This window comes from Elephantulus edwardii, unplaced genomic scaffold (genome assembly GCF_000299155.1).
Source record: "Elephantulus edwardii isolate Elephantulus edwardi_28Jun2011 unplaced genomic scaffold, EleEdw1.0 scaffold00156, whole genome shotgun sequence".
Taxonomy (NCBI): Eukaryota; Metazoa; Chordata; class Mammalia; order Macroscelidea; family Macroscelididae; genus Elephantulus; species Elephantulus edwardii.
In genome coordinates this window covers 183,524-206,882 of record NW_006399906.1, presented here as the reverse complement: position 1 = coordinate 206,882, position 23,359 = coordinate 183,524, and the positions used below count along the sequence as shown (strand labels likewise).

The 23,359-nt window shown below is 37.7% G+C and overlaps 1 protein-coding gene across 1 annotated transcript in view; it reads right to left on the bottom strand.

The window, feature by feature from the left end:
* Positions 1-23,359, bottom strand: part of PJA2 (praja ring finger 2, E3 ubiquitin protein ligase) — a 66,850-nt gene that overhangs the window by 22,456 nt on the left and 21,035 nt on the right. Inside the window, exons 5-6 of the mRNA XM_006895054.1 lie at positions 6,327-6,512; positions 3,377-3,488 (exon numbers count right to left, since the gene is read on the bottom strand). Of these exons, the coding sequence (XP_006895116.1) occupies positions 3,377-3,488; positions 6,327-6,512 (298 nt within the window). The remainder of the gene's footprint in view (positions 1-3,376; positions 3,489-6,326; positions 6,513-23,359) is intronic.

The following is a 23,359-nucleotide window of genomic DNA, read 5'->3' as shown; positions in this document are numbered from 1 at the left end:
TACAATTCCCGTATAGGATTTCCAAGACTGTACATTTTAACAGGAAGAGAATACTTCTCCTTTTCTCCAAACTGGCTGATGAGTTAAAAGCTTTGACTTTCTGGTTATCAGCTAAGCACTTAATCACTGCAATTTTAACAGGCTCTTTCAGATTGGAAGCTTCAGCATATATGGAGTTGCTTCCCTAGCCCTATGACTGCACATCTCTGGTGGTGCAAGCTGACCAGCAGCTAGAAGGGAGAAAGATGGGTACTCTCCCACCATTGTGACTTACAAGCCCCCAAAACCCAACGGAGGCTCGCTATGAGTTGGAACTGACTTGATGGCAGTAAGTAAGCAAGTGAACAATATATTTCATAATGCCTCTCTCACTGTTTAAGTATAATTCATTTCTCATAATTAACTTCACATTTGCAATGTATTTGTCTAGTATTTCGGCTAAATAAGAATTATTCATTACACAGGGATTATATAAGCTATATGCAACAAAAGCATAAAAACCAAAACCAAAAAAAAGAACCCAACCAAAAAACCATTCTGCTAACTGCATCTTTAAGCAGTTCAATAGATTTTCTAAAGTTTAGTTAAAATATCAAATGGGTTAAATAATCTAAGCTGTAATATATTTAAGCCAGTTTACTTTTTGCCCTGGGCATATCTTCTGCAAAAGACCTCTTTAAAAGTGTTAAAAAAGCAAAGATGCTATTTTGAGGCCTAAGGTGTACCTAACTTAAACCATGGTATTTTCAACTGCCTCATGCACATGAAAGCTACATTATGAATAAGGAAGATGGAAGAAGAACTGATGGTTTTGAATTATGGCGCTAGTAAAGAATATGGACACACAGTGGCCGGTCAGAAGAAGAAACAAATCTGTTTTGGAGGAAGTACTCTTAGAATATTCCTTAGAAGAGAAAATGGCAAGAATTCTTCTCACATATTAGAGACATGTTATCAGGATGGACCAGTTCCTGGGGAAGGATATCATGTTTGGTAAGGTAGAGGGATCAGTGAAAAAGAGGAAGACCAGGGATGGACTGATATAGTAGTGGATATAGCAGCCTCAACATAGTAATGTGTGGAATGATGGCATGAAACTGGACAAAGTTTCCGTCTGTAGGCATGGTTGCTATGAGTTAGACCCAACTCAAGAGTACCTCTTTGAGTGGTGCAAACTGTTAAGAGATTAATTATTAGGGTTACTTTACAGTTTCCATGCTATTTGGTAGGATTTGCTTATTTTTTAGGTCTGGGAACATGCAAAAATTTTTCCCAAGAAAATCAATGGAAATGTTAACTTTATGCCATTTTGGCTTACAAAAGGATTCACTGGAAAGAATGTTCTACTTTTGGATATGAGGAAATAAACCTGTATTTAGGAGTCATGAGGACAAAACAAAAGGATAAAATATCCTTTGAGGTTTTCAATTTCATTTCACAGAGTTGTGTGTATATGTGTGTTTCCATTTATTGAAAATCACCTACTGATATAATTGAATAGAAGAATATATTTTTTAAGTGTAAGCAGAACATAATCCATTCTACAGTAAAAACTAAATTCTAAGTGTAGATAAACTGATAGGATTAAAGTAATTTATATTTATTTACTAGTTTTTCAGTACTGATTATTAAATTGATCAGAAAACTTTGTCTTTATATAAGTTTAAAATCTTAAAAAGTTTGAATTTTATAATTTTTCTCTTTATCAACATAATATATATATTATACATATACACACACAACACACACACATAAATGCACCAATTATGAACTTTCTAACAGATAAGGCAATGAGGACTACTATGAATTGGAACTGTCGCAAAGACAATGATTCTTCTTTATTCTTAGCTGTAATACTATGGAATTGATGGTATACCTAGTGACATGAGCTTCAATATATAGATGCAGCCTTGGATGTGTTCATCAGGCTGTACCAAGACATTTGGAAGACAACTCCCTGGCCAAAGGACTGCAAGAAATCCTTATCCGTTTCCATTCCCAAAAGAGGTGATCCAACAGAATGTGGAAATTATAGAACAGTAATGTTAATATATACAAGTAAAATCTTGCTGAAGATTGCTTTAAAAATGGCTAGATCAGTATATTGAAAGAATTGGTGGAAATTCAAGCTGGGTTCAAAAGCAATGGCATCTTGGCTAAAGGCAGAGAATGCCAGAAAGATGTACACTTGTGTTTTACTGACTATGCACAGGTATTTGACCAAGTAGATCACAACAAATTATGGCAAATACTGAGAAGAATAGAATCCCAGAACACTTAACTGTGCTCATACAAAACCTGTATCTAGACGAAGAAGCTATTATCCTAACAGAGCAAGGAAACACTCATGGTTAAAAAATCAAGAAAGGTATGTATCAGGGCTATATCATTTCCCATTCCCTATCCAATCTGTATGCTGAGCAAATCATTCAAGAATATGGACTCTATAAAAATGTGGCATCAGGATTAGAAGAACACTCATCAACAACCTACTTTAAACAGGTATCACAACCTTGCTTGAAGAAACTGAAGAGGACATAAAACATTGCAGCACATCAACCCTTCAATATGGGTTACCTCTCAACATTAAGATAACAAAAATCTTCACTACTGGGCCAACAGGCAACATTATGAGAAATGGGGAAAAGACTGAAGTTGTCAATCAGCACCTTTGATATCGAAAGTCAAGAAATCAATAGACGTGCTGCAATGTAAATATCTGCTGTCAAGACTCTCTAAGGTGTTAAGGGGCAAAAATGTCAGTTTAAAGACTAAGTTGTGCTTCATCTTTTCAATTACTTGCTATACATGTGGAAGTTGGACAATGACTAAGGATGAAAGAAGAACTGAAGCATTTTTTGAGTTATGGTGTTAGAGAAGTGATGAATGTTCCATGGACTGCCAAAAAAATACACAAACAACAAATAAATTTTGTCTTGGACAAAGTACAATCAAGGATATCCTTAGAGACAAGGACAGGTAAACTTTGTCTCACTTTGAGCATGTACTTTAGAGGCACCAGTTCTTGGAAAAAGTTATCATGCTTAGAAAGGTAGAAGGTCAGAGAAAAAGAGTTAGACACTCAGCAAGATAGATTGACACACTGACTAGCACAATGGGCTCCAGTATATCGGAGATGGTGACGATAGTATAGCATAGGGCAAGGTTCAGATCTATCATTAATTGGGTTGACATCAAGTCAATAGCACTTAATGACGATACATATATAAAGCATATTAATCTCTGATAGCCCATCGATAAAGAGTTGTGCTACCAACCCAAAAACAGTCAGTTCAAATCTATCAGCTACTCTATATTTTTAATATACACATGCACGCACATTTACACATACATAATGCACCAGATGTATAAATACCTCCATAGCCTGGGCTAAGCGTTCTTCTAACGCCATGTAGGTAAGGAACTGAGGATCCACATAAGAAATAGCTTCGGCAACTCCTAGTCCATCTGCAAATCCATCAAACAGACTGGGAAAAAAAACCAAAAAAAAAACCCAACACAACAATGATTTGAGAAATCTTTATGGTCAGCACATAAGTACATTATCATGGTATTGCCAGTAAACATCTGCAACAGGAAGTATGAAATTGTGAATAGGAATCCTGAGGAGTGAGGGGAGGGGGCAGAATGACAGGTTGTAAAAAGATTGTGAGACACACTACAAAGTCTTGGAAAATTTTCATTTTCTACTTCTAGCTCTACCACTACAAATTGCTTAAGACTCATACATTTCACATCTTTATTTTCGTTGGCAACTAGAATTCTGATCTTATGAAAGGTTTATTGCACTTATTTTAACTGAGACATTAATTAAAGCCAATTTTTCTTCTCTCACCTTGTGTTGTTTAATTAGACTTTAAAAGAATGTCTTTTCTAAATGCTTTTCTCATTAATTTCTTATTCTTAAAAGAATTAGGATTTTTCCATTATTACTAAATTTGAAAAACATATAACTCCTATATGCTCATTCTAACTACATTTTTCCCAAAGGAAAATCTATTATGCCTTAATACTGTCCTAATCTTTTTCTGCCCTAAATATAACATGTCATTTTCCAGTAATCTTGGATTATTTAAAACTTTAATGTGTTTTCTGTTCTCTCTAATCTTGTCCCCTTAGACATTACATTCAAGCCTCTTTTTTCAATAAATTTGTTTGCATACCTATAATAATCTATCTAATTCCAAACTATTCTTAAACTCTTGCCTACTTTTCTAATTGTGTGTGTGGACTCTTGTACGGACATTCCTCAAATTCAAGGTTCTTGAACTTACTTCCCTAGTTAAAAATAAACATCTGCTGGCTTCCATATTGCTATCAGTTTTACTATCATACTCAGAAACATCTACAAGTACACAAGCAAGCTAAAGTGTAATATCATCATGGAAAGTACAAACCTATTGTGCTCTGCATCTGACAGCGGGACAATGAATAAGGATGACAGAGAAGATCTGACGCCTTTGATCTGTGGTGTTGGAGAAGAGCACTGAACATCCCATGAATGGCCAAGAGAACAAATAGGTGTCTTGGAGAGGGTGCAACCAGAGTACTCTTTGGAGCAGGACTGATGAGTTTCGCCTCACATACTTCGGCCATGTTGCTAGGAGGGGCTACTTCTTGGAGAGGGACATGATGCTAAGAAGGGTGTAGCTTCAGTGAAGGAGCGGAAGACCCTCAACCAGGTGGACTGACAGGGTGACTGTCGCAATGGGCTTTTGTGTGTCAGGAGGTGTAAGGATGGCACAAGACAGAACAGAGTTCAGCTCTTTTGTTCATGTGGTCACTATTTGTCTTACTCAACTCAATGGCTCCTAACAACAACACTGTATAAGAAAAGATTCTTACAAAGACTATTACTGCTGCAATTCAACTCAATTCTGTCAAGCTGAAATGAATGCACAGCGGATCTTCCAGTAAGCTTTCAGGAGGCTGTAAATCACATGTGAGGAGACTGCTAATCTCCCTCCTGCAGAGCCACTGGTGGATATGACTGTCAGAGGTGCCAGCTGAGCATTAGGAATGCTGCTCCTTATAGACTAGAACTCCATTTACAGACCAGAACTCCATTTCTTTAGAGCTGAGAGTTATCTCTGTGGACTTATAGAACTTAATGTTTCCAAGGTCCCTTTTTTGTCAGTTTTTGTGCTTTTAGCTACTTGTTTATGCTTCTCTAATTTGACTGAGACACTAAAACCAACAGTTTCTTGAGAATCTCTTTACTATCTTCCCTTCTTGTTCCCTTTTGAAGTCTTCTCACTCTATTATTCAAGGTCTAAAGATTGGTAATTTAAATCTACCAACCAATTTGAGGGAGGAAGAAAGTTTCTTCACATAAAGATTAACAACCACAGAAACCTGGTGAAGGGTTGCCATGATTTTGGCTTGGTTCTGCTTTGACTGCTACATACTGGGAGGAAATTATTATTTCATATAAGGCAGATTCAAATAGGAGGGTACATTAATAAAAATTTATTTACACATAGAAGAAAGCAAGAGCACTAACAGATGTCATTTTGCCCCCAGGGGAAAGAAGAATAAATATCCTTTTTTAAGAGTTTGTTGCTTCTGTTATTTTGGCTGTATGCTTGAAAGAAAAATCTAATTCATGAACTAAAACAGTTAAATGTGAGGGAGCATTGTATCATGTTAAGTAACAATTTCAAAACCCACTGCATTTACATGCCTTTATTTTACTTTTTAATTTTTATTTTATTATATCTTTTGTGTGTGTACTGTCAAATTGGATCTTCCTGGTACAGGAGGAGATTGCCCCTCCTTCTCCAGCAGAGCATCTGGTATTACATGCTTTTATACAGAGTTCACTTAAATACTAACTAAAAGGTTATCAGTTTAAATTCATTGCCACTTCACAAGATAAAAAAGTGGTAGTCTACTTTTGAAAATATTTATAACCTGAGAAACATTATATGGTAGTTCTACTCTGTTGTACAGGGTTGCCATAAGTTGCAACTTTATGGCAAAGAAGTTTAGATTCATTTTCAGCATAAAGTAAATTTAATACTCTCAACATCTCTGAGAAGTAAAAAAGTATACCTTTTATATAGAGAAGAAAAAGAAGAATAATAAAGGTAAACTGAATCCTTATGATTCCTCTGAAAGGATGAATTTGCTGACTAGAAGAAGCAGTAAATACTCTAGGAAGTCACACAAGAAATGTGTTATAAAGAATAGGATGGGAAAATCAGATTATTCCTTAATTTACCATCAATTTTCCTAACTTAGCATCATAAACGAATTATACTCAGTTAACAATTAGGCATGAAAAGTAGTATTGAGCTACATACCTCCAGTCCACATCCAAGTCTTCACTTACACTGGAGTCATCCTCAAGGTTATTGTTACCATCCAACATGAAAGCTTCTGGTTGTGCAAATTCATTGGCAGGCTCATTTCCCTCATCACTGCTGCTTTCATTGACTTCGTTGTACTGTAACCAAGGAATTTCTCCCTCTTCCAGGGATGTGTGTTCTCTAAAACAGAAATTTCAAATGAATAAATGTTATTTTAAAAACAGATTATAAAAAGTGCTCTTTAAGCAAATTCCATTTAGTGTATAAGTCGATGCTCCTGGTGCTTTTATCATTTTAAAATAGTTTTTCTTAATTGTAAGATTATTTGAAAAAGAAAGACCAATTCTGAAACATAAAACTTTTTCAATTACAAACTTCCCAGTTTACAATAAATTGAATAAAAAGTACTTTATGAACCCATAAATAAGAACATTTTTCTGGTAAGATATTGTTATTCATATTCTTAAACAGAACATGTCTTTTACTTTACCAAAAGAAATGTATTAAAGCAAAATCTTCAGGTATACCTGAATTTCATTTAAGAAAAGAATGTTATATAAAAATTATGTATTTAAATTTTAAAGAACAGCCTTAGGATTTTATTTACATTTAGAACAAACCTAATTTGGAAAATGAGTCTAAAATCACCTTTTTTATGAGAGATATATACCACATCCACATGTTATAAACAGCTTTATCTCTATAGATTTAATCCCATAAATGTTCCTTAAGTAATTTAAGAACTGAAATTACAAAATAATAGGTTTGGAAGATGCTTAGTTTTTCACCAATACTTGTGGTGTATTTTGTACTTCTTCCTTTAAAAGCATCTTTTTGCACATACATATAGCATCTCCTGAATATATTGAACACAGCACATGTAAAAAGGTAAAAGAAATTAAAGCAGGGACACCTTTATTCTGATGGTTTAGGTTGACTGGGGTAGAATTTAGGCTCTATTTATGGTTTGCTGTAGTGAGTTTAAAATTTCCTCAATCATTTCTTCTTCTATCTTTGTTAGGTGCTTTCCAGTCAACTGTACCTCATAGCAACCCTGTGCAAAAGAAGTGATTCTTAACCTATCCTGAGCAATCTCACTGTCTCTGTCACACCTCCATTACCTCACTTACTGTGCTAATCTAGTTCATCTTGGGTCTCCCTTTCCTGTGCTGCCCCTCCATCCTTCTCTAAGGACTGTCCCTCCCAGCAACATGCTCAAAGTAAGTGAAATAGAGCTTTAAAATCCTTGATTTTCACCCTCTCCAAGACAGACATGTTTGTTCTCTTAGCAGTCCAAGGTATATTCAGTACTCTTCTCCAGCATCACAACTCAAAGGCATCAGTTCTCTTCTATCATCCCAAGTTACTGTCCAGATATTGAGGGATAGGGTGCACTGTAAGTCTCCAAACTGACACTCTTGCTCTTCAGCACTCTGAAGAGGTCTCTGGCAGCAGATTTTCCTAATGCACTTCATCTTTTGATTTATGGTGCCAAAAAAACTGATTGTGGACCCAACAACTTCAATCTCTTTATCATCTATCATGGTGCTGCCAATCGCCTAGTGATGAGAGTATCTTTTCTTGATACTGAGCTTCAATCCATATTGAAGACTGCAGTCCTTGACCTTCTGCAGGAAATGCTTCAAATCCTCTTCAGTTTTGGCAAACAAGGTTGTTTCATCTGCATAACGCAGGCTCTTCATGAGTTTTCCTCCAATTCTGATGCCACATTCCTCCTCATGCATTTTAGTCACCTGAATGATCTGTTCACAGAGACTGAAAATGTATGGAGGAAGGATGCAATCCTAATGTACTTCTTTCCTGATTTTGAATCATGCAGTGTCTCTTTACCCTGTTCTGATGAGTGCTTTCTAGTCCAAATAAAGGTTTTGTAGGAGCACAATCTGCTGTCCTGGAATTCCCATTCTTCTTCATATTAGCCACAATTAAATTGTAATCCACACAGTCAAATGTCTTTGAATATTCAACAAAACAGACATTCCTTTCATACTCTCTGCTTTCAGCCTAGATCTACCTGAAATTGGCTCTGATGTCATTAGTGCCATGACCTCTTCTAAACCCAGCCTGTACTTCTGGCAGTTCTCTATGTACTGTTATAGTTGTTTTTGGATAATCTCCAGCAGGATTTTGCTTGTGTGAGCTAGTGATTTTGTTCAAGAATTTCTACACTCTGTTGGATCACATTTTTTTAGAATGGGAATAGATAAAGATCTCTTCTACTCAGTTGCCAGGTAGTTGTCCTCCAGATTCCCTGAGACAACCTGGTGAACATGTCCAGGGCAGCAAGTGTTGAAATGTATCAAGTGGTATTCCATCAATTTCAGGGTCCTGTTTTTTGACAAGTCAACCAAAACAGCTTGAACTTCCTCCTTCACTACCTGTTGATCATAGGTTGTTTCCTGAAATTATTCTGTGTCAGCCAATTCTTTTTGGTACAGTGACTCTGGGTAAACTATCCATCTTCTTTTGATACTTTCTGATCACTGAATATTCTGCTCATAGCATCATTAAGTAATGTCACTGTTGTTGTTGTTAAGTGTCGTAGAGTTGTCGGCTCATAAAAGGCCTGAGCACTGTGCATACATACAGTTTCCGGAGGCAAGCCATTTCGGAAGTGGATGCCCCTCCTGCTTCCAGGTTAGTACTGTCACTAGGGGCTTGAACTTGTTCTTCAGTTCCTTCAGCTTGAGAAATGCTGAGAGTTTATCACTTTTTAATTTCTAACTCCAGCTCTTCATATATTTCATTATAATATTTTGCTTTGTCTTCCTAAGGTACCCTTTGAAATCTTCTGTTCAGCTTTTTAACTTATTTCTTTCCTTTTCTTTGGCTTCTTAGAATTCCAGTGCAATATTCAGAGTCTCTTGTGACACACATCTTGACCTTTTCTTCTTCTGTCTTTGTTAGGTCCTTTTGTATTCTCCCTGGATGATATTCTTGATATTTTCCCACAGTTTTGTTGTTATTCTTTACAATAGAGTAGGAATCGACCCATAGCTGACCCTCCTGCAAGTTTGCAGAGGCAGTTAATCACACAGGAGGAGATTGCCTATCCTTTTCCTGTAGAGCAGCTGGTGGCTTCCAACTGCGTGCCCTGGGGATTTCAGCACAGCTTCTTATCACCAGGCCACCAGAGCTCCTGGTATCATATCATTTGTGGTCAAGGAGGGCTTAAAACCTATTCCTGAGATGGTTTTTAAATTCAGGTGGGATAGACTCAAAGTCAAATTTTGGTTCTTGCGGATTTGTTTTAATTTTCTTTAGCTTCAATGTGTATTTGCACATGAGTAGCTGATGGTCTGTTCTGCAATCAGCACCTGATGCAGCTTTTTCACAGCTGATATTAGCTTCTCCAATGATTTTTTTTCCACAGATGTAATCAAGCTGATTCCTGTGTACCATCAGGTGACATCTATGTATATAGTTGCTGTCTGTGTTTCTTATAATAGATATTTGCAATGAACAGATTATTTCTTAAATCAAAACTCAAACTGAATGCTGTGAAGCCAGAACCAACTTATAGCTGGTCTGCCAGCAAGTCCCAGGAGTTTGTAAATAATACAAGCGGAGATTACTCATTGTTCTCCCAAGTAGTCACTGGTGGATTTGAACCACCAGAGAGGAGTCACTTTTGGGTTAGTAGCACAATTCTCCCCAAACTACACCACCAGAGCATTCTGCCCTTTTTAAATAGAGCACTCAAGTGTGTGGACAAGAAATGATGAATATTGTAAAAAAGTATGAATTCCAAAACATTTACTTATGCTGATGTTGAACTTCTACGTAGACCCAGAAATAATTATTCAAATAGAACACAGAGATACTGTGTGCCACTTATTAAGTTTCAACTCATAATGACCTCCTCGTATTCACAAAACTGACAGGTAAATCCAATTATACTTTATCAATTCAAAATTTTAAAGCACTGGCAAAACAACTACAAACAAACCAAGAAAAATAACCAAACAACACACCCCACAACAAAATATAAAATAAGCTTCCAGAAACATAAGCCTCTAAGAATTGGTACAAATTGAGATGTTTGAACCAAAGAATGCAACACTAAAGTTGGAAGACAGCCTGGCCAACCAATTGGAACAGATCCATATTTGTGCTGCTTGCAAAGAAAGGTGATTAAAAAAAATGTGGATATTATAGCATAACATCATTAATATCACATACAAATAAAATCTTGAAGATAATTTAAAAATGGCTGCAGCAGTACATTGACAGGAAAACAAAGAAATTCAAGTCAGATTAAGAAAAAGGATAACCAGGTAATTTTAGATAAGGAAGTCAGATGATCTAGGCTGTAAGCAGAAGATACAATTATGACTTTTACCTGTGTTTTATTGACTGTGTGGATTATAACCAAAGTATAGATATTTCAAAGAATGGGAATTTCAGAACACATAATTGTGCTCATGCAATTCAGCTTCAATCTACACAGACCAACAGACAGCTGTTTGAATAGAACAAAGGGATACTGCATTGTTTATAATCAGGAAAATTGCGTGTCAAAGTTGCATACTTTCACCACTCTATCTGTACAATGAGCAAATAATCTGAGAAACAGACCATACAAAGATGACGACATCAGGAATTGAGGGAGACTGATTAATAAATCTATACTATACAGATGACATATTTTGCTTTAAGAAAATAACAACTTGACGCACTTACTAATAAAACTTAAAAACTATAGCCTTAAAACAACAAAATGACAGCCTTTAGTATAAATTATACCTCAATATTAAGAAAACAAAAATCTTTGTAATTGGGCCAACAAGTGATAAAGAGAGAATCGATTGAAGCTCTCTATGATTTTATATTACTGATCCCACAATTCACACATATGGAAGGATCAGTCAAGAAATAAAATTACATACTTCACTGGAGAAAATGGCTGCAAAAGATCTTTGTCAAATATTAAAAACCAAAAGAGTTATTTTGGGGGCTAAGGTGTGCCTGACCCAAGTCATGATATTTCCAATTCATATATAAGTGAAAATTGGACAATGAGTAAATGATGTCTTTGAACTATGCTGTTGTTGATTTCCACTGAGTTGAGCACGACTCATAATGAACAAAATACTTGAAAAGACTTTTCTATAACTACTGTCATTTCTAAAAGTTCAGAATTTCCAGAGGAATGCTGTTTAGGAAGCAGATGCCACTCTTGCTTCCTATAGTATGAAAAATGCTAAATATATTGAAAAATGCCAGATTGATATACTCAGTTGTCTTGGAAAAAGTTTAGCCAAATATTTTGTAGTTCAAGGATAACAATATCATTGTCACATAATTTAGGCATGTAATTATAATGGACCGGACCCTGGAGAAGTATACATCATGTTTGGAAAAATACAGGGTCAGTAAAAAAAGATGACTATCAACAAAATGGATTGATAAAGTGGCTGAAACAACTGGTTCAATGATAGCAATGACCATAAGGATGGAGCTATTATACTTAGGATTTGTCCTGGAGATGGTGAAACCATACTGCTCCTTAAAGGCAAGGATTTTGAATCTCTGTCCGACATACTTTGGGCCAGGAAGGACCACTCCTTGGAGAGGAACATCATGCTCAGAAGGGTGGAGGAAGAGTTCAAGAAGGGAAGACCCTGGATGAAATGGATTGACTCAGTGACTAGGGTAATGGGGGTGAATGTGTCAGGGACAATGAGGTTGGCTCAAGATAGAGCAACATTCAGAGTTGTTTGTACATAGGGTCGATATGAGTCAGAGTTGGCACAGTGGCACTGCTACAAACATAACAGTACATGGTTTAAAATCGAGAAAAGTGTGCAGCAGGGTTGGATCCTTTCTCCATACCTACTCAAGTGAGTATGCGGAGCATTATTTGAGAAGCTGGACTCTAGAAAGAAGAATATGGCAAGGACCAGAGGAATACTCATAAATAATCTTTGGGACACAGATGACATAACCCTACCTTCTGAAAATGAGAGGACTTGAAACATTTGTTGTGAAAGATCAAAGTATACAGCCTACAGTATAGATTACATCTCAACATCAAGAAACCAAAAATTCTCATCACAACACTGACAGGCAACCTTATGAAGTTGTTGTTGTTTTTAGGGGCTGTTGAGTTGTGTGACTCACAGCAACCTGAAGTGCAATGGTCCTAAAACCTGCTCTATCCTGTGCCAAGTTTACTCTATCTGACACACCTACCCTCATTAACCCAGTCACTGAATCAATCCTTCTCATCGATGGTATTCCTCTCTTTCTCTGTCCCTCCACCCTTCCAAGCATGATGTTCCTCTAAAGCGACTGATCCTTCCTTGCAACATGCCCAAAGTCAGATGAAGCCTCAGAATCCTTGCCTCCAAGGAGCAGCTTGTTTTCACCCTCTCTAGGACAGATCTGTTTGTTATCCTGGCAGTCCATGGTATATTCAATACTGTTCTACAGCACCACAGCTCAAAGGCATCACTTCTCATTCTCTCACACCTAGTCATTGTCCAGCTCTCAGACACATAGCACGCAAGTGGGAAGACAATGGTCTGGATCAGACGTACCTTAGTCTCCAGACTTACATCATTGCTCTTCAGTACTCTGGAGAGGTCCCTGAAAATCAACTTTCCCAATGCAATTCGTCTTTAGATTTCCTGCCTGCTTGTACCGAGAGGGTTTATTGACGAGCCAGGAAATTAAACCTGTTAACAATCACAATCTCTTCATCATCTATTATAAGGCTGCTCAGTAGTGAGAATCTTTGTTTTCTTGATGTTCAGCTTCAATCTATATTGAAGGCTACAGTCCTTGACCTTCTGCAGCAAGTGCTTCAGGTTCTCCTCAGTTCCAGCAAGCAGAGTTGTTGTCATCTGCATAACACAGGTTGATGAGTCTTCCAAACCTGATCCCACATTCTTCCTACACTACCATTCAAATATATGCACCGACAACTAGTGCCAATGAGGAAATCAAAGATTTCTACCAACTTTTGCAGTTGGAAATCAACAAACATGCAATCAAGATACATTAATAATAATGCGTGACTGGAATGCAAAAGTTAGGAACACAGAAGAAGGATCAGTAGTTGGAAAACATGGTGACAGAAATGAAGTCAGAGACCGATGGACAGAATTCTGCACATTCAATGCAAGTGTTTTATAAGAAAGAGAAATGCAGGCTATACAATTTCACTTTATGGTATGCAGAGGAATCAAATAGATTATATCTGTGGAAAAAAATCAGTGGAGAAGTTCAGTATCAGCTGTGAAAACTAGCCTAGATGCTGCTGATTGTGGATTAGGCCACCAACTACTCACATGCAAGTTCAAGCTGAAGTTGAAGAAAATGAAATCAAATCCACAGGAACCAATATCCGGCCTTAAGTCTAGCCTACCTGGATTTCAAAACCATCTCAGGAGCAGGTTTGAGGCCTTGAACAGCAACGAGTAAAGATCAAATGAGCTGTGGAAGGATATCAAGAATATATTCCATGAAGAATGCAAAACACTATTACAAAGGCAGAGGAGGAAGCAAAGACCAAGATGGACGTCAGAGGAGACTGAATATTGCAGGACAGTGCCAAGAAACCAAAGCAAAGGAAAGAAATCAAGAAATTAAGGAGCTGAGCAGATTTCAAAGGGCAGCTCGGGAAGATAAAGTATTACAATGAAATATGCAAAGAGTTGGAGTCAGAAAATCAAAGGGGCTGAACCTGCTCAGCATTTCTTAAGCTGAAAGAACTGAAGAACAAATTCAAGCCACAAGTTGCAATACTTAAGGATGCTTTGGGCAGAGTATTAGATCCAAGAAACATTAAAAGAAGATGGAAAGAGTATACAGAGTCTCTGTACCAAAAGGAATTGGCTGACACAAAAGAATTTTGTGAACAACGTTATGAGTAAGAGTGGTGATGAAGGAAGAAGTTCAAGCTGCTCTGCAAGAACTGGAAAAAAAACAAGGCTCCAGGAATTGACGGCAAACCAACTGACATATTTCAACAGAGATTCTGCCCTGGATGCACTCACTAAATTCTGCCAAGAAATCTGGAGGACAACCACCTGGCCAACTGACTGGAAGAGATCTATATTTGTTTCCATTCCAAAGAAAGGAGACCCTACAGAATGTGGAAATTATCGAACAATATCATTAATATATATAACCTTATGATAGATGGTGAAAAAATTAAAACTGTCAATGACTTCATTTTACTTTAATCCACAAATCAATACATTTGGTACCATCAGTCTGGACATCAGGAGATGTATTGTACTTGAAAAGTGTGGAGTTAGAGATCTCTCCAAATTACTGAGGAGGAATGATGTTAGTTGAGGACTAAGGTGAGCCTGATTCATATCATGGCTTTTCAATCATGTGGTATGCTTTTGAGAGCTCGATTATGCATAAGGATGATTTAGGATTCTTTTGCATTAGGATGCAGAAGAATTGATGCTCTTGAAGTGTGGTGTAAAGAAGAGTACTGAATATCCCGTGAACTGTCAAAAGAACAAACAAGTCTTGGAGTGCAGTCAGAGTACTCCTTGTAGACAAGGCTGGTGAAGCTTTGTCTTGCATACTTTTTTGCTAAGAAAGTCTAACTCATGGATGAGAACATCATGCTTGGAAAGGAAGGAGGAGAGCAAAGGAGAGGATGACCCTCAACCAGGTGGACTGACACAGTGACTGCAGCAATGGGCTCAAGTGTTTCAGAGATTGAGGTTGGCACAGGATAGGACAGTATTCAGATCCGTTGTTCATAGGATTGTATTCTACTCAGTGGCACCTAACAGTAAGTCACAACAGTAAGACAATCAGCACTCTTTGATTAGATTTATGTGTTTTGTATGTTCAAAAGATAAATATTTTGGTGAGTCGATGGGTAGAATATTATGGATTGAATTACGTAGCCCTCCGTCAACTCTGAATATGCTGTAAATCCAGGCTCTATGGCCTGCGATTATCATCCCATCCCATTGGAGTATCGATAGTCATTATTACATTACTGAGGTAGGATCAGCATTAGTTGCACTTTGAGCTGGTTTTGCTTTGAGACAAAACAGAGATTAAAGCAAGGGTGCAGGGAAGAGATGAAGGAAGAGAGAAGTCAAGCTACATGAAAACAACCCAGGAGCAGAAGCTCAGAAGTGGCAAGAGCCTTTCTCATGGAGTCAACAGAGAAAGAACCTTTCCCAAACAATCATTCCACATTCAGACTTTTAGGCTCCTGAATTGAGAGAAAATAAATAGGTTTATTAAGATCATTCACACAGATTATTTTGTTACCGTAACACTAGATAACCATGATATTTTCTGCCAATCACCTGACACACTAAAGCACCCTCATGCATTGTCTAGTAATTCTTTAGGAGTTCAGATTTGCCCCAGTTGAGTATCTATCAGTGCCTTGGATAAATCATATGGTCCTAAGTATTATTTACATACAACACTGACATTTTCCTTAAACTCTGAAGTTTTTAGTTTAAGAATATGCTCACTCATTGCCACTGAGTTGGGAGTGACTCATAACTGATGCTCCATTAGTAGTAAATTGCATGGAAGGAGACTGCCCATCTTTCTCCTATAAGAGTGGCTGGTGGATTTGAACTGTCCACTAGGCCACTTGAACATCTGCTTAAGAGGCACGTAAAACTTTCAAGAGTTCTTTTCCCAAGATTTCTTGTCTTAAGTAAGTCACATAAATAGCCATACAACAGTCAGTCAAACAAAAATACCTATGTCATGACAGCTTTCCTCATTCTCTTTCATCTTATTCAACTGACTCAGCTGTCTACACCGCAAAAATATTAATAAATCTGTTTACTTATTTTCTTAATATTACAACCTCTAAGACTAAGCCTTCATCATTGCTTTACTGGACTAAGGCAATAGCCCAATCCTCCCTTTTTAAATTATTCTTCATTCTAATCTCTTTCCAAGTCAATCACTAGTTATTTGAATTTTTTTAAGTAAGGTGTTAAATGGCTAATATGCCATTTAATATCTCTCTACTCCCTGAATAAATTCCAGATGCTACATGGCCTGTACAGTCTAGCTGCTGCCAAATTATCAAAAATCATACATTTGTTAATACTACAACCCATTAATTTTATGCCTGCCAAGTGCATTCCTTTTTAAAATCTTACTTTTCCTATTGTGTAAAAAGTTTGTCCTTACCTGCTAATTCACATTTTAGAAATCTCAGCTCAAAAGTTAATTCTTCACTAAGCACCTTTTATGAATGCAGGCCCCTTTCTGCTACCATCTATCACATTGTACTGTATTATTCCTCTTCAAGTACCAGTCTGCCATTTACTATTCTTATGTTTATTAACTAGATTTCCAACTACAGTATAAGCTTCATGAGGAAACTGCATTTGTCTTGTTTACTTATGGAATACCAAGATATAACACAATGTTTGGTACCACTGCTTGTGTTCAAACTGAATGAATAATTAATTACTATCATAAGCAGTATGTGAAGTATTTAGTAATACCTAGCACACACACTTGGAAAACACTTTGAAGGACCTTGGCGATCTGCTTCTAACAAGTGAGTCTTGAAAAACCTATAGTGCATTTTTTCATGGAGTTGTCTTGGATCAGTATCAACTCAAGGGCTGCTAATACTAACAAAACTAAGTTACAGTGATTTTAGGCAACCACACATAAAATTAGGTGGAGAAATGCCAATCCTGCCTATTACAGAATTCCGATCATATTTTACATAAACTACATAATCATGTTTCTAGATTTCCTGTATATTTCCAGCTTTTCTTAGAAAATTAATTTCACTAGAAACTTACAAATTTTGAAATATATGGACAAATTTTATTAGTTTGTTGTTGTTAGTTACTGTCGACTTGTGAATGAGTCACAGTGACTCTATGAACAACCTATCAGAACTCTGCCCTATCCTGTGCCATCCTCATCATATCTAACCCTTTCAGGCCCCTTTTTCCGTTCCTTTTTTCAATTCTTTTTCTTTGGGGTTTTTTTTTTACCCTTCCCTTTAAAAAAAAAAATTCATTTTCATGAACATTTACAGAGACCTAGGGTTTCCAGTCATACACTGTTGCACTTTTCTCCATGCCGACCCCCTTCCCCACAACCCTCCACTTTTCTAAACAAGAAGTCCCTCTCTGGAGAACAGCCTCTCCTGACAACAGATCGAATGTACATGAGATGAAGTTTCGTTACTTTTGCCTTCAAGGAGCATTCTAACTGCACTTTCTCCAAATCTAATAAACATTAAAGGAAGAGATGATTCAAAGAGCTATTTAAACAGATGCAGAAAAACAAAAACCAAAAAATAAGGAAAATAACACAGCATAAAAATTCTTTTAATAAAGTATCAAACTGATAAAATAAAGAACAAGAGGTCATTTACAATATGAAAATGTTATGTAAAATACTTTCAAACAGTATTTAGCTGCTCATTTAAAGAATAATACATTCCATAACCATGTTGGGTTTATTTCAAGAAGGATAGATAATTCGAAGATGTTGTGGTACTAGGGACATCATTGTCAATGTCTGATGGATCTTGGCCAAAAGCACAGAGTACCAGGGGAATGCCTACCTGTGTTTCACTAACTAGGCAAAGGTATTGGACTGTGTGGATGACAACAAATTGTGATTAACATTGAGAAGAATGAGAATCCCATAATACCTGATTGTGCCAGGAGGCAGTCGTCAGAAAAGAGTAAGGAAACATTTCATGGTTCAAAATTAGAAAAAGAATGCGTCAGGGATGTTTAGAAAACGAATGCGTCAGGGATGTCCTGTCTCCATACCTTTTCAATCTATATGCAGAATAGATCTTTCAAGAGACTAGGCTTTATGAGGAGGAATGGGACATCAGGATTGGAAGAAGTCTCACCAACAACCTGCATTATGCAATGCAGATGACACCACCTTACTTACTGCTGACAGAAAGAAAGGCCTGAAGCTGCAAAGGGTCAAGTACTGTAGTCCACAATATGGACTGAAGCTCATCATCATCTGGCAGCCACCAAGATAGATGGAAAAAAGATTGAGATTGTCAAATAGCTTACTCAGTTCCATAATCAACAAACACTCTTGGCACCAGCAGTCAGGAAATCAAAAGACAAATTGCATTAGGAAAATCTGCTATCATGGACATTTCCAGAGTGCTGAAGAGCAAGGATATCAGTCTAGAGATTAAAGTGCACCTGATTCAGCTCATGGTGGTCACAATTACTTGCTATGTTTCAGAGAACTGTGTAATAACCAAGGATGACAGAAGAATAATTGATGGCTTTGAACTGTGGTGCTGGAGAACAGTATTGAACATATCACAGACTGTCAAGAAAACTAACAGGTCTGCCCTGGAAAGTGTGAAACCAAGTTGTTCCTCGGAGGCAAGGATTTTGAGACTTTACCTCACATACTTTGGGCATGTAGCCAGGAGGGACGAGTCTTTGGAGAAAGATACAACATTTGCAAAGGCCAAGGGACAGCACAGGAGAGGAAGACACCAGACACAATGATTGGACTAATAAGGGTAGGTGTGTCAGAGACAGTGAGATTGGTTCAGGATAGAACAGGATTGAGTGCACAGGGTCGCCATGAGTTGTAGCAGCAACAACAGCATAATTCCACATAATTATTAAGCTGAAAGCAATAAAAATCATGTTTACTTACACTGAAAAAAATAGTAGAATTCAACATATATTCTTTTTAGAAATGTATCAAGTAATAAAGGATGGCTATTTTCTTAGTCACATTATAAAAAACGTTATATATTCATATATCTATCTCTGTAACCTAGTAGGTAAGAATTGCACTGCCAATCCAAAGATAAGCAGGTTCAATCCAGCAGCCACTCTGCAGCAGAAAGATAAGCAATCTCCTCCTGTGTGATTTACAGCCTCTGAAAACCTGCTCAAGGGGCAATTATGAATAGATTCTGACATGAAGACATATAACAATTACTTTCTATCTATCTATCTATCTATCTATCTATCTATCTATCTATCTATCTATCATCTATCTATGCATACATATAAAGTTATTTTTCAACTTAAAATTTATTATCATGTTTATCTTTTTGTGTTTGTGCATTTTGTTATGTTTGATAGTCTACTTATGCTGTAGATTATGGTTCCTAAATTTGCTCTTCTTTTTCTCTGTAATGATCTTCATACAAGTTTTACTTCTAGGTCTGTGATGCACCTCTGAGTTAAGGGTTCATATATGGTGTGAGGTCTTGCTTCAATTTTCTACAGATATCCAATTTTGCCAGAATGGTGTTAAGAGTTCAAAACAGCTCTTTTAGCCATTTTACTTTGCCTCTGCCATGTGACTGGGCAAGAATAAGAGGATAGGGTACAAGAGTCTATCCACAAAGGTATTGTCTAATCTCACCATTAATTAAGGGATTCAGGAACAGAACTTGATAATCTCACCACTAGCACAGAAGCAGCAGGAATGCAGTGTGCAGCCTTTGGGGCCAGAGATTCTTGTGCCACCTAGACCTACCTACAGGAGAGCAGCAGCAGTCACAGGAGAGAACCAGAGAAGAAGAGAAGCCTTCGCCCAGGCTTGCTGGATAACTTGGAGGCAGAGGCCCTAACTGGCAGCACTAAGTGTGCTTAGTTAACACTGGTCTAAAGCTGCAAAGCTGAAGGCTAAACTGCCTACAAGCACACATTGGAAACTTCCAAGACTGAAAAAATTATCAACTGAAATTGTATCCTGTTACCTTCCATAATAAGCCCCATACTATTAGCATAATTCTGTGTGCTCTGTGAGCTACCGTAATGGATTTTAGATCCAATAGAGACGTAAGATTAGAATTAGAAACGGGAGTGTGGGGAACTTGTCTGACCTCTAGGAATTGATTTTGTATAGCAGATAATGATGATGGGGTGTTCCTGCTTGTGGACTTAGCAGAGGTCAGATGCACCCATCACCACGCAGCCATTGCTCCTTTTACGGCCAGCATACTTGGGAGGTAGACAGAAGCACTAGATGTGTCACTCACTGAATGAAGTGTAATTCTAACCATTAATCTAGAAATCAAATGCAATGAGGTTTTTGGTTATACATAAGAAATCCATTTCAGACTGAACTTAAAGAGGGGGATAGAAGTTACTATTGTGTGTCTTTTGGAGCATGTGTTGTTATTATTTAGAGATGACAGCAAGTCAACCATGACAAATAGCAAACCCTGAACCACAGATCTGAGCCTTGCCCAATTCTGTGCCATGCTCATGATCTCTTGATATACTCAAGCCCACTAATCACATTTATTTGTGTGCCTATTATCTATGATCATTTTTAAGGGTAGAGGCAACAGAGACTAGTTCACAAAGTTCTCTGGCCTTCTACTGTATGAGTTTGACAATCTGAACTACAATATTCCCTTGGAGATTGGGGAAGAACAGCTTGTACCATCAATCACTAATATAATACTGTTCTAAAGATATAATCCAATGTAATTTGAAAGGAATATTAAAATTTTAATTTCTGTGACAGCTTCCTGTTTGTGAAAGGATACTTACTTCTCTCTTGTTAGGCACTGTCGAGTTGAGGACAACTCACAGCAACCCTATGAACAACAGATGTGAACACTGTACTATGCTGTGAAAACTCAACAAACTCTGACACATTTGCTCACTGCCGCAGTCATTGTGTCAATCTACCTGGTTGAGTCTTCCTCTCTTTTGCCATCCCTCCACCTTTTCAAGCATGGTGTCCTTCGCTGAAGGAATAGCTACTCCAAGCAACACATCAAAAGTATATGAGATGAAGCTTTATCATGTTTGTCTCCAAGGAGAGCTCTGGCTGCACCTTCTCTAAGAAATATCTGTTTGTTCTTTTGGTCGTCCATGGGTTATTATTCAGTACTCTTTTCCAACAACACAGCCAACGGTATCAATTCTTCTTCTGTCAACCATATTTAAAATCCAGTTCTTAAGATGCATAGCAAGTAACTGAAAAGACCACAGCCGGAATCAGACATACCTTATTCTTCAAAATGACATCACTGCTCCTCAATAATTTAGAAAGGTCCTTAACTACAGACTTTCACAGTGCAATATGTGTTGATTGTGGATCCAAGTAAGATGAAGTCACTGAGAGTTTCAATCTTTTCTCCACCTGAAGTTGTCTATCACTCTAGGGACAAAGATTTTAGTTTTCTTGATGATGAAATGCAATCTGTACTGAAGGTTGCATTCTCTGATCTTCTTCAGCAAGTACTTCAAGTCTTCCTCATTTCAGCAAGCAAGATTATGTCACCTGCATACCAAAGGTTACTGGTGAGTCTTCCTCTGATCCTGATGCCATATTCTTCTTCACAAGAGTCTAGCTTCTCAAATAATTTGCTAAGCCTACAGAATAAATAGATATGGAGAAAGGATACAACCCTGATGCACATCTTTCTTTATTTTAAACCATGTACTGTTCCCATGCTATGTAGGACAATAGCCTCTTGCTCTAGGTAGAGGTTTCACATGAGCACAATTAAGTGTATTGGGATTCCTATTCATCTTAATGCTAGCCAAAATCTGTTATGAGCCACACAGTCAAATGCCTTTGTAGAGTCATACGGTACAGATACTCTTCTGGTATTCTCTGCTTTCAGTCAAGCTCCATCTGACATCAGCAATGAAGCCCTGATCCCACAGTCTCTTCTAAACCCAGCTTGAACTTCTGGTAGTTTTCCATCAAAGTACTGTTCTAAGCATTTTTTAAATGATCCTCGACAGTATTTTATTTGCACGTGATATTAATAATATTGTATGATAATTTCTGTATTTGGTGGATCACTTTTCTTGGGAATGGAAATAAATATCGATTTCTTCCTGTCAGTTGGTCAGGCAGCTGTCTTCAAAATTTCCTGACATAGACTGGTCAGCAGGTCTAAGGTTGTGTCTGTTATTTGAAATATGTCAATTGGTATCCCACTGATTGCCATGACCTCATTTTATGCCAAAGCTTTCAGTGCAGCTTGAACTTTTTCCTTCATTACCAGTGGCTCTTCATCAAATATGTTTGTTGATATTAAGTGACATCAAGTCACCTGCGACTCATAGCGACCCTATGTCTAATAGCCCTAAACCCTGCTCTATCTTGTGTCAATCTTACTGTCTCTGACACACCTACTGCCATAACCCCAGTCATTGAATCAATGCATTACATTGAGGGTCTTCCTCTCCTGCACAGTTCCTCCACACTCCCAAGCATGACTTTCCTTTCCAAGGACTGATCCCGCTTTGCAACATGTTAAAGTATGTCAGATGAAGCTTCAGAATCTTTGCCTCCAAGGAGTAGCCTGGTTTCATCCTCTCAAGAATGAACCTGTTTGTTCTCTTGGTGATCCATGATATATTCAATACTCTTCTCCAACACCACAGCTCAAAGGCATCAATTCTCCTTCTGTCATCCCTAGTCATTGTCCTGCTCTCTGATGCACAACAAGGGATTGCGAGACCATGGCTGGATCAGGCACACCTCAGTCTCCAGAGTGACATTGTTGCTCTTCAGTACTTTAGAGAGGTGTCTGACAGCCAACTTTCCCAGTGCAGTACGACTTTTAATTTCCTGGCTGCTGTTGCCAAGAGTGTTGATTGTGGAGTCAAGCAAACTAAAGCTGTTAACAATTTCAGTCTCTTCATTGTCCATCATGATGCTGCCAATCGGCCCAGTGGTGAGAATCTTTGTTTTCTTGATATTGAGCTTCAATCATATTGAACGCTGTAGTCTTTGACCTTCTGCAGCAAGAGCTTCAGGTCCTCCTCAGTTCCAGCACTCAGGGTTGTGTCATCTGCATAACCCAGATTGTTATTAGTCTTCCTCCAATCCTGATGCAACATTTATCTTCATAGAGCCCGGCCTCCCGGATAATCTGTTCTGTATATAGATTGAAAAGGTATGGAGATAGAACACATCTATGGCATACATCCTCCCAATTTTGAACCATGCAGTGGTCTCTTCTCAGTTCGGACAACTGCCTCCTGATCCAAGTATATTTTTTTGCCTAAGTATGATCAAGTGTTCTGGGA